The sequence below is a fragment of the Vitis riparia genome, chromosome 14 (assembly GCF_004353265.1).
Source record: "Vitis riparia cultivar Riparia Gloire de Montpellier isolate 1030 chromosome 14, EGFV_Vit.rip_1.0, whole genome shotgun sequence".
Classification (NCBI taxonomy): Eukaryota; Viridiplantae; Streptophyta; class Magnoliopsida; order Vitales; family Vitaceae; genus Vitis; species Vitis riparia.
Window position 1 is genome coordinate 25,981,715 of NC_048444.1, and position 16,383 is coordinate 25,998,097.

At 35.0% G+C, this 16,383-nt stretch overlaps 1 protein-coding gene across 1 annotated transcript in view; it reads left to right on the forward strand.

The window, feature by feature from the left end:
• The window catches only part of LOC117930040 (branched-chain-amino-acid aminotransferase-like protein 2), a 41,043-nt gene that overhangs the window by 11,127 nt on the left and 13,533 nt on the right, over positions 1-16,383 (forward strand). Inside the window, exons 12-21 of the mRNA XM_034850489.1 lie at positions 681-779; positions 1,511-1,582; positions 9,762-9,854; positions 10,375-10,512; positions 12,000-12,058; positions 12,745-12,847; positions 13,873-14,061; positions 14,165-14,265; positions 15,332-15,386; positions 15,565-15,651. Of these exons, the coding sequence (XP_034706380.1) occupies positions 681-779; positions 1,511-1,582; positions 9,762-9,854; positions 10,375-10,512; positions 12,000-12,058; positions 12,745-12,847; positions 13,873-14,061; positions 14,165-14,265; positions 15,332-15,386; positions 15,565-15,651 (996 nt within the window). The remainder of the gene's footprint in view (positions 1-680; positions 780-1,510; positions 1,583-9,761; positions 9,855-10,374; positions 10,513-11,999; positions 12,059-12,744; positions 12,848-13,872; positions 14,062-14,164; positions 14,266-15,331; positions 15,387-15,564; positions 15,652-16,383) is intronic.

Below are 16,383 nucleotides of genomic sequence, written 5' to 3' on the forward strand. Positions count from 1 at the left end.
GTTTGGTTCATTGGAAAATCAGTTTATTGTTCTTTTGGTGTTCTACTTTTTATTACCAGTCATGTGCTATTGGACACCTTTGACATTTTGGATGGGGGATTGTTCTAAAAGTTAGATTCATGTTTATCATAAGAAAAACATGTACGATTAAAATCAAATCAAACAAATGAGAAACTAGGGCTATGAAAAATGGGAATGGTTGAGGGACTATTAAGATTGAATAGTAATAATGTTGAATCAGAGTTAACCTGATTTTCCAGTGTGTGGGTTATAATTGGTTCCCAAAAATTAGATCTATCTTGGGCTTGGCTCCTGTCTGGAAAATTCAGGTCCAGTAAGTAAAGGATTTATACTGAAATTGTAATAATAGTAACTCAAAAAATAGATTGAAACCCACTCATATGTCCTGTTGAATATGTCAATTGGAAAAAGCATCAGCAAGTGTTCTAACTTGTAACCATCATTTGCATTCTATTTTGTGAAATTATTTAGTTGGATTGTTAGTAGAGAGATGCTTTTTGAATGCTTTTGCTGCTCCTTGTACTTGTTAATTGAAAATAACTAAGCAACATTTCCTTAGACTTGAAGCCATTATTCATGCATGTTTCTGAGTTACCTCTAAAATTAATTCCTCCTCGTTAATATTATGTCCTTTTGGTTGTGCTTTGTGTTTTCCTCAGAGGGATGATTTTGAAGTGCTTGATGAACCCCTCTATGCAAATTTTCTTCGGGTAACAGGTGTTGAAAGGCCCTACCGTGAGGAGCTTCTGTCCAAGATGGTATGTTAGATTGTTACACAAAATTATCATGTTAAATGAAGCTTGTATGCATTTTTCTTGAAGCAAATTCTGCATTCTTTTTTCCTGTTCTGTTTTTGAATTGTGTGAAGAAAATGGAAATTGTGACATGATATAGATTTGGTCTTCTTTTTGGAATGGATTACTCTCTTTGTTTACATTGCAAAGTAACTTGGGTCTAAACTGCTAAATCCCAATAGGTTCGTTATATGTCTTGGGATTGGCTTTCCTATATACAGGACTGTGAATGGGTCAGATCGTGATCCAAATTTGATCCAATTTCTACCTCATTAAGGTTGATATCCATTAGATACATTGATGATTTAAAGTGGATACTCCATCTTATATCAAGAGCCAGAAGCCTTCTGCTCCTTGGTAAATTTACTATTACAAGAGCACGAAGTTTTGTTGATTCAAAAGTGAAAACAAGACTTGTGAAGGGTTTGGAGAGGAGTTTGCTCCATTCTATTTGTATAGTCCAGTGTGGTTTGCATATGTTAAATTAGCATGATCTGCACAAAAAATATCTTATCTTTTTTTTTTTATTTTGGTCATCATAACCTAATACGTCCATGATTTTGAAATTTGACAGTTGATTATTATGAAACTATTGTATTCTTTTCCCACTTTTACAATGCAACCTTTTCTTTTTATGCACTATTGCATCTTTCCTTATGCTTGACATTGAAATTTAATTGCTTGAACTGGAATAGGAATCTGATGGAAATAAAGTTGTAAAAGAGATCATTTTTGGTCCAGGAGGAAAGAAGTATCGGTTCTGCAAGGTAATCAACAAGTTTTACCATTACATTCAAGCATGAAAAAGTTTAGCAAGCTATATTAACTAAATGTAGGCTGATTTTTTTCTCTGATGAAGTCTTTTTACATTATTACTGTTATTTTTTTTTTTGTAAATCAAAATATTACATTATCATTATGTTTTTGTTTCTACTTGAATCTATGGAATAAAGTGTGCAAAAAAAGTCAACAAAACAACCAGACGTTCCTAGAACTTAAGACCTTATAGTCAAACAGAAAATGAAGCAAGAATGACTCCATACAAGCACTCTTTTTCACATCAAGCTATATTAACTAAATGTGGGATGATTTTTTTTTCCCTGATGAAGTCTTTTTACATTATTATTGGTTGGAAAAAACAATTTATTATTTAATAAAAAAATAGTACACACACACACACACACACACACACACACACATATATATATATATATATTTATTTATTTATTATAGTGTCTAAGAGTCTAACACCCATTTACAGCTGTCATAATCACTAATTTATAGCCATCCTAGTCAATAGTTGACTGTTATAGTTATCCTAATTTGTACATTGATTGACTAATTCTAATTGCTAATATTAACAACTAATATGCGCAAAATATAGGTCCTTTAGAGCTGATCAGGCCTTAAGATCAGGGGATTCTCTTGATTTCCTACACTCCCCCTCAAGCTGGTTTGAAGATGTGGTTCATTCTTAGCTTGCATGTCACTGAGTTGAAGCTTGGATTAGACACTCCTTTAGTGAATTTATTAGCTAGCTGCAGTTTTGATGAAACAAAAGGAGTGCAAATGAAACCATTATCAATCTTTTTTTTGATGAAGTGTCTATCCACTTCAACATGTTTAGTGCGGTCATGTTGAATCGGTTTATGTATAATGCTTATGGCTGCCTTGTCGTTGCAATATAGCCTCATAGGTTCTTCAACATCTACTTGTGATTCCTTTGATAGAGTTCACATGAGTTCACAAATACCAAGGGCCATAACTCGGTATTCAGCCTTAACACTTGATCCAATAACTACCGGTTGTTTTTTTTCTCCTCCAAGTCACCAAGATGCTTCCTACAAAGGTGCCACACCCTAAAGTAGATCTCTTGTCATTGTAGATCCAACATAATCAACGTCAGTGTAAGCCTCTACTTGCATGTGACTATTTTTAGAGAATAACAATCCTAGAGAATAGCAATCCTATGCCTTTAGAGAATAACAATCCTATGCCTTTAGAGAATAACAATCCTATGCCTGGAGTAGCCTTTAAATATTTCAATATCCTCACTATAGCTTCCAAGTGATCTTCCATGGAAACATGCATGAATTGACTTGTGACATCAACAATATATGCAATGTTTAGCCTTGTATGAGATATGTGTATCAACTTGCCAACAAGCCTTCGATATCTTCTTTTATCAACCGGCGCTTTGTCTAAGTTTATCCCTAACTTATTATTATGATCTATAGGTGTATTCGAAGGCTTACGCTCTAACATTCCGATTTCTTCTAGAAATCAAGAATGTATTTTTCTTCAAGACACATATAATCCTCTTTTGATTGTGCAACTTCAGTGCCAAGGAAATATTTGAGACTGTCCAAATCTTTAATTTCGAATTCCTTAGCTAATTTACCTTTCAAATTCTATATCTCCTTAAAATCATCACCAGTGACTATAATATCATCCACATAGACAATAAGAATAGTCACTATTTTCCTTGGTGATCATTTGATGAACAAAGTGTGGTTCCTTGGCTTTTTTGGTATTTGAACCCCATAAGGGATTTGGCAAATCTTTCAAACCAAGCCCTCAGGGACTGTTCCAAACTGCATAAAGACTTTTGAAACTTACACATCTTCTCATTCTTAAACTACCCCTCAAATCTAAGAGGTACATCCATGAAGACGTCTTTTTCCAAGTTCCCATGAAAAACATCTTTTATCCAAATTGTAGAAGTGACCAATCACAATTTGCAGGAAAAGATAGTAGGATTTTGATGGAGTTCATCTTTGCAACAGGTGCAAAGGTCTCTTGGTAGTTGATCCCGTAAGTTTGAGTGTACCTCCTAGTGATTCATGCCTAATTGGTGTCTCAGCTGGTTCGTGTCCAGCTGGTGCTCCTTGATGGCGAGAGTAATCAACAATATTTATGACCTATAACACCATGAACTAGGGTAGCAAATACAAAGCTACTATAGCATAGTGGCTCTAGGATCGTTCCACTGGGAAGGATACTCAAGTTGAAAATGATACCAATTCAAAGTGAATTGGTGCTGTTTCATTTCAAGATTAGCTTAAGAAATAAAACACAAACTTTGGTTGAAAAAGATTTAAGCTTAGGTTAACAAGACGACAAGTGATGAAAATTTACTTAAGAAGAAAAGCATTCCTTGGAGATTCAGGTTTACAGGGGAGGTTCCTCATGCAATAGCATAGCTCCGGTCAGTTGGTTCATTTCCTCACATTAGAGAATTAACTTAAAGTCAATTCTCTAACAGGTGCTGCACAAATGCATCTCTCAATTGGATTTCAACTTTAATTCTCTCACTGATGCAACTTGCAATGGTTTGAGCCTCTCACTTAGCCTTTACCATTCAAGGTGATCTTTAACCTTGGATTACCCGTCAAAAGCTCGCAAGAGGTAACTAATGGATGTCTCCTAAGAGTCCAAAAGCTTACCAAGTGTTGGCTATTCTAGAAAATCCTACCTTCAAGTCACCTACCAGAGGCTCGCAAGGGGTACACTAGTGCATCTCCATGGTTAGAGATTACTTGCCTTACCAAGTGTTGGCCCAGGTGACTCCAAGGTGTTTTAAGTTAACTAAAAACATTAGAAACCATTCATGGGACACACTTACTCTTCATTCTTAGCTGAAACCACAAAGCCTCTGATTTTTGCACTTGGAACCTTTCCCGGCAACCTTAACTCCAAGGAACTAAAAGGTTTAGCTACTCATTCTCTGGGGAAAGCTCCTCAGAGAGTGCATAACTTCGTAAAATAAGAAAAAAACACAATCAAAGTGAGAAGGTAAAGCAGAGCTCAAGCTCAAGCTCTGTGTATTTCTTCCTTTGAAACTTTTACAACAGGTTCATCACCCCCACACCCTCAGAACAGGCTCCTCGGGCTCTCTTTTTTTAACCAAAATTACATAATCAACTATTACATTCATATTTTTGCCAAATTCCTAACTTAAAAACTAAGGAATCCTATCATTGGTGACTTACAAGGAGAATTTGGGCATTTAGGCAACAAAAAATCTAATGAAAAATATCTCCAAGTGTCGGTTACAAATATCGGGAAGCACTAAAGACCACTTCGCAGGTGAAAAGTGAGGTCTGCGAAATTTCGCAGGTGCACAAGAAGGGCTGCGAAATTTCTTCATAGCAACTAGCTGATTCAACACCTTTGCAAAGTGGACTTCCATCTTGTGGTGTTTGGCTTCCATCGCGGCGTAAAGCTTCAGGGGAAAACCATAGCACTGTACAAAAGTGTTGCGAAATATCTCGCAACAAAAGGCTGATTCCGCAGCACTTTTCTGAAACCTTCCTTCAGCTTGGAGCAGTTGTCTTCCAAAGGCTGTAACTTCCTCATTTCAGCTCCAAATTGCACACGGTTTGAAGCATTGGATTGTTGACTTCCTAAGCTTTCAAATGACATATAACATGCATAAATTGGACATCAGGAAGTGCTCCAAAAGTGGCTGCAGTGACTGTCATCAAGAATGCTCCATGGCTGATTTCTCTTTGCTTTCCCTTTGCATTCCAGACTCGTTTATGGCAAAAGTGCTTCAAGGCTTTGATTCTTCATTCCTCTAAGCTTCCCATTGCTTGCCAAGGATTCCATATAACTCTCCTCAATCTCCTAATGCTTTGGTGATCAAAATACTAACAAAAACACCAAAACTTACACATTTTGATTAGAATTGATTGAAAGGGGCCTTAACATGCTAATTGGGTTAAAAGGCACTAACTACTACTCAAAAGTGTTTAAAAGGATTAATTATAAGTTATCAAATAGCACTTTTTGAGTAGTAATCACCTAGCGACCAATCTTGGTTTATATCCCTTTATAGAGCCATCAACTTTGTACTTGATACTTACATCCAAGTGGATGCTTTCCTTTAGAAAGATCAACTATATCCCATCTTTCATTCTTGTATAGGGCCTTCATTTCTTCATCTATTGCCTCTTTCCACTTGGGGTCAACAAGTGCTTCTTGTATATTTTTTGGGGCTGAACTTGAATTCAAGTTTGTAGTAAAGGCCTTGTAGCTGTTGTTCATCCAGTGATAAGACAAGAAATTCAATGATGAATGTTTATTACAATTCGTAACACTTTTTTTGATTGCTAAAAGAATGTCCGCATTGGTATCAACCACTTGGACAACATTGGGAGGATTCAAAATTGTAGAATTAGGCGGATTAGGGGACATACCTTCTTTTAGGGTCGATGATTGATCGTGCTCAAAGAGGATTTTGACCTTGTTCCAGCCCAAATTTTGGAGGTCTTCTTGAGTAAACAAGCAACTTTGAATTTTGAGACTTCCCTTGATTTTATGGCTCGGAATTTTTAGGCTCCCCTTGCATTCTGGTTCTCTCACCCACCCGAATAGGCATCAACAAAGGTAGGGACTAGTTTTGGTACTGATCTTCCACTTCCAATTTCTCTTCCTGAAGATTAGTTTTTTGATAATAAAGCTAGTCCTCAAAGAAGTTAACATCCACTATAACAAATTTCTTTCGAGAAGGAGGATGGTAGCATTTATAACCCTTTTGAGTAGGAGAGTAGTCTAAGAAGATACATTTAGTAGCTCTACGGTCAAGTTTAGATTTGTCTTTACCTGGGATATAAACAAAAATATTGCATCCAAACACTTTTGAAGAGAGAGTCCCAAGCCATGGTATATGGGAAAAATAATTTTTCAAGCTTTCAATGGGAGTTTTGAAGTTAAGGGCTTTTGAAGGCATATCGTTTATTAAACAAGCTGTTGTAAGGATAGTGTCTCCCTAAAAAGTCATTGACACATTTCTTGCAAACATAAGTACCTAAGCTACTTCAAGGAGATGTCTACTCTTTCGTTCAACCATCCCATTTTGTTAAGGGGTATCCACACATGTAGATTGGTGGAAAAGTCCATTTTAAGTGAAGTGTACTTAGACTTTCATTGGAGTACTCAATTCCATTATCATATCAAATCACTTGTACTTGGACACCAAATTGTGTTTGTATCATTTTGTAAAAGTTTGCAAGATGAGAATAGTTTCAGATTTTCCCTTTAGTAGATACACTCGAGTAGTCCTACTGCAATCATCGATAAAACTAATAAATCACCTGTCTCCAAAAAGACAAGTTATCCATGAGGTTCCCTACACATCTGTATGTATAATAGACAAAGGAACTTCACTTCTTTTATACTCAAAGGATAGGGATCCCGATGGTCTTTTGCCATTTGCCAATTCACACACTTCACACTTGAACTTAGAGCTATCTAGGTTGATACAAAGTTTAGGACACAACTGTTGTAAGCAAAAGTTGGATGCCTTAATCTCTCATGCATTAGCCAATAGCTTTCAAAAAATCCTTTAGCTCCCTTTATTTGATAAGCCTGAACTTTTCCTCTTTCCTTGGTGTCTAGGTACTATAGGCCATTTCCCTCCTTAGCATTGCCAATCACTTCCTTGAGGTGAGGTCCTGGAAAACACAATAATTTGGGAAAAAAGTTGTTAAATAGTTGTAAGTTTTTTTAAGTTTGTAAAAGGTTACAAGACGTTTTTGGGACATGCAGTGCAGAAGTGAGGGTAATATTTGGGTGGAAGATGCACTTTCCTTTGCCACTAACTAGAGTAAGAGTTCCATCAGCAACCTGCACCTTTTGTTTGCCGGAACATGGTATTTATGACAAGAAACGATTGAATTCTTTGGTCACATGATCACAAGCTCTTGAATCAATGATCCAAGAGTTAGAATTAGATGTAACAGTGGTTGTAAGAGCTTTATAGAGTGTACTTGATTGTGTAAGAGCACAAGAAGTGGAGTAACCTCTGATTTTCCCATGATCTTATATGGAAGATCAAATTGTTCCTTCCTAAAAGGCAGATTCTCATAAGCTGAAATAGATTCATTAGCAGCAAAGTTGGGGCCTGGTATTATCTAAGCTTGAAAACTCTCGTTGGTCTTTGGAAAATTTTCCATTCTTGTTCCCTTTCTTGTGGCCTTCCATTCATTTTCCAACATGTCTCTCTTGTGTGTTTGGGTCTTTTGGAATAGTCACACCATCTCGTATCTTTCTCCCCTCCCTTGTTTGTGTTTCGATTGTTTTCCACAGCCACATTGAGAGCAGAATTACCATAAGATGGTGTTTTCATCATAACACCAATTCTAAATTCTTCACTGTGCATAAGGGAACACTACATTCAAGGAAGGAAGGGGAACTTTTCCAAGGATTTGGCTCTGTACCTTATCTAACTCTGGATTCAAGCCAACAAGGAAGTCAAAGATCCTCTATCTTTCAAATAAATTAACAAGCTTTGTAACATCCTTGGGTGATTCCATTTCAATATGTTGATTTTTTTTTTTTTTTGATAAATATTTCAATATGTTGATAGATGTCCACCTCATGCCATAATACCTTCAATGTATTATAGTATGATTTGACTGTCAATTCTCCTTGTTTGGTTCATGAATCCTGTTCATCAATTCAAACACTTGAGCAGCATCTCCTTGCTTTGAATAGGTATGTGTAACAACATCCCAAATCTCCTTCACCATAGCGAGAAATAAGAAAGGCTTAGCTATTTTTGGTTGCATTGAATTCAGTAACCATGACATTATTAAAGAGTTTTTAGCTTTCCATGATTCGAAGTTAGGATCTGAAGTTTTTGGTTTTGTTATTGTCCCATGTAGATACCCCATCTTCCTTCAACTTAATAAAAAGAGTTTGGTTGACTGAGACCACTCAAGAAAATTATGATCATTGAGTTTTTGGGTGGTGATTTGGAGAGTAAGGTTATCGAGTTGATTGGATACTTTAGGGACTATGGAATTCTGATTGGAGGTTTGTTCAGCCATGTGGAGAACTGAAGATGGAGAAACAAAGATTCAGAAGGGGTGAAAGGAGGAGCGGATACCAAAGTTAGGAGAAGGAAGGGCAGAGACACCAAAAAAAAGAAAAGGAAGAAAGGTAGGGTAGAGTAGCCAGAAAAATTGAGCCTAAGAAACTGAAGTGGCTCTGATACCATATTAGTTGAAAAAAACAATTTATTATTTGATTAAAAAGTAGTACACACACACACACACATCATAGTGTCTAAGGGTATAACACTCTATTTATAGCTGTCTTAATCACTAATCTATAGCCATCCTAGTCAATAGTTGGCTGTTACAGTTATCCTAATTTGTACATTGATTGACTAATTCTACTAGCTAATATTAACAACTAATATACACCAAACATAGGTCCTTTAGGGCTGATCAGGCCCTAAGACCAGGGGATTCTGTTGATTTCATTTGATTTTTTTTTTTTTTTTTGTAAATCAAAATATTACATTATCATTATCTTTTTGTTTCTACTTGAATCTATGGAATAAACTGTGCAAAAAATGTCAATAAAACAACCAGACATTCCTATAACTTATGACCTTATAATCAAATAGAAAATGAAGCAAGAATGACTCCATACAAGCACACACTTACACGTCATAAATTGAAGAAAAATGTTATTTGATAAAACAGTTATTTTATTTGTTTTTCTAATATTATTTAATTAGCATAAAAAAATTGAATTATTTTGCAATAAAGTGACTTGCTTTGTCATATGGTGATTGTGAAATTGAAGTACGAAGCATTTGTTTAGAAACTGATTTTAATAACTTTACATCTTATCACCTATCAACAAAGTAACTTTACATCTTATGGATTAATATGTTAAACTTTTCCCAAAACTGCCGAAGTTTTATAAAATATTTTACAACAGCATAGGTTATTGAATTTTGATAGGTTCCGATAGGCTTTGGTTATGTTATTCTAAATTATGAAGGTTCACAATTGCCCTAGCTTTCAAGCTAGTTCTTTAAAACCGAAAACATTATGGCTATGCCGATGGAAACATTTTGAATTACTAATAAAACATTTTGGATTAATATCATGTTTAAATCCATGTATTCACTTTTTTTGTCTACAGCATATGGCGAAACAATATGTACCTGGCTTGACAAAGGATTTAATGAAGAAAGGAAAGCACTTCATATTGATACGGAATCCCCTTGATGTTCTGGTAAGATGTTTGTGAAATTTATATTAGTCACTTGTTTTAGGTATAGCATATCTTCTTAAAAACAATGAACCCTTTAGTAGCATATTATTACATGGTATGTGAGATAGGTTATCTTTAATTAATAGAAGGAGAAGAATAAAGGAGACAGAGGGAAAGATAAACAGAGGAGGCTGGACAAAATAAATTAGAATGTACAGTGTTTCTTTTCATCTCTTATATTGTATACTAGTTACTTACTATGGCAAAAATGCCAAAGGTACCCTGTAATGGTTAGAAAGATTACATACCAAATAAAGGGACAAGATGGTCCAGCAGTATGTCCACTCCTAGTGGGTTGCAATTTTCAAATTGTTAGGTTTCTATGGCAGCAAGTTTTTCGTTTTTCTTTAATTTGTAGAGCTTAAGAAACTATAGGATGGTATGCTGGCATAATTTCTTCATGGTTTAACTGTTTCCGATTTTCCATATCCTTCAGATCACCAAGTTGTGTGTGCTCATTTTCATCTGATGTTTTTTTCAGCCGTCCTTTGACAAGGTCATACCTTCATCCCTCATGGAGCTTGGTTTGGCAGACTTGGTCTCTATATATAGTGAACTGTGTGATCTGGGAAAGCCTCCACCTATTATTGATGCAGCAGACCTTCAGCAAGATCCCGAGGTTGTAGAGCTTTCTAAACACATAGTTTTCTTCCACTGCAAAAAGTGTGGATATGACTGGACATTGCTCATGGATACTCATTCTAGATGCCTGTGTTAAGAATTAATTCTCTATTTTAATTCCAAAATGATACAACACTAAAAATGTCTACCTTTTTTTTTTTTTCCTTTTTTTTCCTAACATGAAGATCTAGTCTGTACATCTCCAAGATTTTCTAGTTGGGTGGAAAAATCTTTCTTTAAAACTCCACTGTATGACCAAATTCTACTCTGAAAATCTAAAGTTTATGGGACCTCATGATAGATTTCCTATTGACAGGTGCCTTGAATACAAATCATGGTGCACACACGCATGTAATGTTCATGTAATATGCACATGCAACATGCATGTGTATTACACACACGGACACACATGTGGTGAACCAGTACCTTTTGCAGCACCCAAAAGGTACTAGTGAACTAGGAGCAAAGAGAGGGATGTTACGAAACATGGAGAGATATAATAACTGTAAAATTTCATTATTAGTCTGTAAATTCATCTCATTTTATGCTCACATTGATTTCATGGTCTATCTAGTTTCTTAAAGAACATATTCTTCACAGCCATTATCTCTCCCCCATTTTAATCTATTATATGATAGAGAGTGGTCCTTTGAATCTTGCCAGAAGCTTATCCATGTCCTCCATCTATTCCAAGATATAGTTATGCAGGCTAAATATTTGGAAAATCTGGTTGATCCCTTGTAGGTTAGCTGACTGCTAACATAAACCTTAAGTTTTCAAGTATTTCCTTGAAGTTTGAGCCTATAAGTTGTTCAATATACTATACAAAGTTCTATTTGTGTTTAGATGGTTTTTAATTAAAGTGCTTCTGGCTTTACCAAGAGCTTAATACAGCAGTAAGCACAAGGTTGCTTCCTGTGGAAGCCTTTGTAAGCTTGTCAGGAAGCTGATTCATGTTCAATAAGAATTTCATAATGCTAAGGTTGCCCATTTGGAGTCATGGCTTCAGCTTCTGGATGAAAAATGATAATAATAAGTTAATCCTAAATGACATCTACCTTTTTTAATAGTTTCTTCATAGCTGAATGTGGCATCAGCTACAGTGGGATGTAAAAATTAGTTCATGTTAAAGTTATTTAGGCTTTCTCAAAGCAGAATTGCTGCTTGAAAGAATTTGAAATTTTTGGATGAACTTATATCACCTTATAAGTTCTTGTTATGGTTAATTCTATTTGCTTGAATGAATATTTTATTTTATGTTGGAGACTGTTAATTGCATCCTTTTCTTAAGATCCCAGGTAGGTATTTTGTTTTCTTGTTTTAAGAGACTGCTTATTGTATCCTTTTCTCATAATTTGTTAGTTTTCTCATCTATTTTTATTTTTTTAACTTTTAGTTTTTTTTCCCTATCATAAAAATTTTGGAACCTCACTCATTTTTGGGGATATTTTGAGACTTACCTTCAGTTATTACATTGATGTGCAGGCTATTTTACGGGGTCTTTGTGAAGACTTGGGTATTTCTTTTCAACCTTCAATGCTCAAGTATGCAACTGTTATTTCACTTGAAAGTATATGGTCTTTTTCTCTGTAGTTTATTTGGGCACTTTTTGTTAAACTTTCATTGTTTAATCAAAGGTAAAAGAAATAGATTTAATGAAAGTTAAGTTTGATATATATTTTTTTGTTTTCTTAGTTTACTTTTAAAATAAATTAGAACATATGGTTATTATGCTTGCCTCAGTGGAGCACAAAACATGCTAGCTTTGACTCTAGCTTTGAGGAAATATGCCCTGTTAAACAATCGATGTCCCCAAAAACTTAAGCTATTAGGATTTGGGCCCATGATGAATATCATGGTCTTCAACACCTTACCTCATGTGTGATCCTATACCTGCACGCGTAGAAACACATAGGCCTGTGGGTAAACAAATCATGGACATGGGCTCAATAAATTGGGGACTAAACATGTGGTGAGGTTCAAACTTAGGATCTCCACTAAATGAGGCTTACCATATTGGACAACTAATTTTTCTCAAAGCTCAAAGTATCAGGATTTGGGCCCACAATATATATCGTGTTGTTCAACATTCTTTTCCGGTTCTTGTTTAATATGCTTTCAAAGGTTTGGTTTTGGCCTGACCTTATCCTGGCCTAATAATTCAGCTAATTACATATAATTAAATCATGACTTTGTGTGTATAATAGATTTTTAACCTGAATATTTGCAGATGGGACGCAGGACCAAAATCAATAGATGGCATTTGGGCTCCATGGTGGTATCAAAGTGTACACAAATCAACATGTTTCAAACCAGGAAGAAAGTATCCTGTGGTATTGGTTTTTATTAAAACATAGCTCTGCAAATCATATTCCAATTACATGAAAGATTACTTGATTGTGTAGAAGGTTCTCTAATTCATTAAAGAGGCATCAACTAATCTCAGCTTTAGTTAAATCATCCCTTTCTTTTTCCTAATAATTTTACATACTTTCTTATTGACATGGAGGCATGTAGGGAGCTCGACCAATGTGTGTTGTGTTCAGATTTGTGTTGACTTATAATTTGATGCTGGGATTACCAGTGTGCCAAAATGAATTAGCCCAAACAAGATGTAATACAACATAAATAGGCTAAAACTGAAAATAATAAAAAGTAGGTACTAATGCAGCCATTGTGAGGATAATAAGATATTTTTGTGTCTGGTTGTCTATGTAAGCATGTATATATATATATATATGAAAATACATTTAAATTTAGATTCTGACAATTGTGTAACCTGGAAGATCAAGCTCAACATACAAGTATTTTGTATATATAGCTACTGTATATTTTATAAATACTACTAGTCATTCATTCTCTCTCCTTTTCATTTTCCTTTTTCCCTTGCAACTATATTCTTTTCATATTAAGCAGTCATTTCTTGTATGTTCCCTACTTGTTTTACTAGTGTCAGCATGTTTGCAATGTCATAAAATTATTTGACATTTCTGGGCATATGTTTCCAGTTGCTAGAAATAGAAACAATTTATAAGGAAATTATGATGATTAATTTTTTTTTTTGAGAAGGCTGAATAGGTTTGACAATACTTCTCTTACAGTATATTATTTGCAGTTTGTCAAAATATTTGTGGTATTTAAATTTATACATTCTTGCTACTCTTTTTTTCTCTGTTTTTCTAATTTTGTTGTAAATCATTCTTTAACTAATCTGAAATCACTGATAATGGTATCTCTAAAGGCATCAATATGGTTTTATTTATTGAAATGTATACATTAAGATAAATCTGATGCTTAGGTATCAGGATGACAGGGAGAGTCTTTTTGGTTTAGCTTACGATTTAAAGTTTTCTTTCAGCCATTCCCTTTTTCTCTCTATGACTTGCTGGAGCAGAGTTTGCCATTATACAACATCCTTAGGCGCCATGTCAAGCAGAGGGCATCCCTTCGTAAGTCTACCTTGCCAATTCCAGATCTTCCTGTTCCTGAAAATGAGAAGCTGCTTGCATGGGTGGGGGATGAAATTGTACCACGTGAAAGTGCCAAGGTACTCTTATATTGGATATTTGGAGAATCTTCCTGGAGAATTTTAACATCATTGAGCTCTCAGTTTATGTTTCTGATGCATAATTTTGTGAATTTTTTTTAAGGTTTCGGTGTTTGACTCTGTTGTCCAAGGTGGTGATTCAGTGTGGGAGGGGCTTCGAATTTACAACGGGAAGATATTTAAGCTTGAAGAGCATTTAGATAGGTTAGTGAAAGAAAATTGAGAAATTTGATAAGAATTGATGCTTGGTGCAGACACATTCCTTGGGCAATCTCAACTTGTTTTGAAATTTTGTACTTTATATGTTGTTGATACTTCCTATCCACCCAAAAGGAATTTTTCGTAATATACACAAAAAATTTAAATAATATGGGCTTTAGGAACTTTGGTAAGAAATAATGTATATATGAAATGTTTGAATCATTTTCTGGTCTCAATTAACTGAAATTCGTTTTAGTGTTTCTAAAAGATGGTGGACCACTAGCAGCTTGGAAATATCTAGAATTAGGAAACACATTTTAATCAATTGTTGCTTTTTAAGTAATGGTTACACATCTAATATGTTTTGCTTCTCTCTTATGGTTGTGTTTCCTTTCAAGATATCTTCTTTTACTTGCATGTCATTATGTTTTGGAATGATAAGCTCCCTAAAAGCATTTATGAAATCCTGAATCCTGTATTAGGAAATCCTTTAAACTCCACAATGATATGCTGTAACAATTACAAGTATTTTGCTCCAATCTTTTCAGGCCACTTTACAAAATTAACTTCAGTTGATACAAGTCGATCATTTTAGGCTGTTTTAAAAAAATTAGATGGTTATTGATGCTACAACTACCAACTCATCTATAAACCGTACTTGAATAATACTCCTCTTTTTTCTGTCTTGAGGAAATCTGAGGGATTAGCAACCGGACAGAATCCTCATCTTTATTGCTTCTCAAGTTCACTTGAAACTTGAAGAGAATAGAACCTATCTTTTTATTTGGATCAAAATGATACTTTTTAGCTAATTCAAATTATTTTTTCTCATTATTACTGATGATATGAAAGAAAACATTTTGAAAGAGTTCATGGATGAGATATGGTCATTACAATCAATTTCTGTAGGGTTTTGGTGTTCTTTGTGGTGGTTATGTGAATGTCCTATTCTCCCTTTGTGTGAATGTCCATTTCACAAAATATTTCTCATTTTTAATTCATAAATGGTTACTGGAACATTGTCTGTATTAATGCCAAATTTGAACTCGGATTTGTTTTCTTTTATCAGGATGTTTGACTCAGCAAAAGCACTGGCTTTCAACAATGTTCCAACTCGTGAAGAGGTGTGGATCTTTAGATGAATTTTGATTGTTTCATTTATGAGTACAATGTTGCCTGTAGCTCCTTACTTCTCTTTCTGAGTCTGTAGGTCACATTAGAAGTTTGTTCTTTCTATTGCCTTATGCCTGACAGAAGTTCTGTTTATATTCATGACACATGACTATATGCATCAAAATGCAGATTAAGGAAGCCATCTTCACTACCCTTAATAGGAATGGAATGTTTGATAACACACACATTCGACTGTCGCTGACACGTGGGAAAAAGGTTGTTTCTTCTCTTTCTCTCTCTCTCTCTCTCTTTTTCTCTCTCTAATTCACATTTCACACACACAAACACTCGTTAAAAATACACACAAAGACAAGAACCAATGTTGAATTAGGGTGGGATAAACAATAGATTATAAGTTTGTTCAATAAGGGGAAGAAGCAAAAAGAAAGAAAAAGGAGAGAGATTAAGAAATAAAGATATGGAGAGAGCTTACAGTTTGCTCACACTAGGATTTATTGTACTTTATAACCAATGAGCAAAAAACTAAAAATACTCCTTGACATAAGATTATAATTGGACCTTTCTATTCGCTGGAAGATAGCAGCAGTAGTAGGAATATGTGCCGTATGTCAGCATAAAAAAACAACTTCAGAGGTGTTCCTTCTGTTTGTCCGCTAACCTATTGGTGCCTACTTTTGAAACCTTCATATGATTGACATGCTTTGGGGGGTCCATAAGAACTTTTCTTGGAGGAGAATCAATTCCACTCATCTCAGCTGGTCATTTGATCATAAATGCAAAGAAGTATTAAAATTGTCAGGGCTTCCTCTTTAAAATTCTGGCTACCTTTCCATCTGGTGATGTGATTCATTGAGGGATGATAATATCATGATGATGTAGGAGTAAGGAGCATGAGGAAGAAGACCTACAACATCAAAGAACCAGAATCCACTGGTGGCTTCTTGAAACCACCAAAAAAAAAATTACAAGAAAAAAAATTGAGTTGTT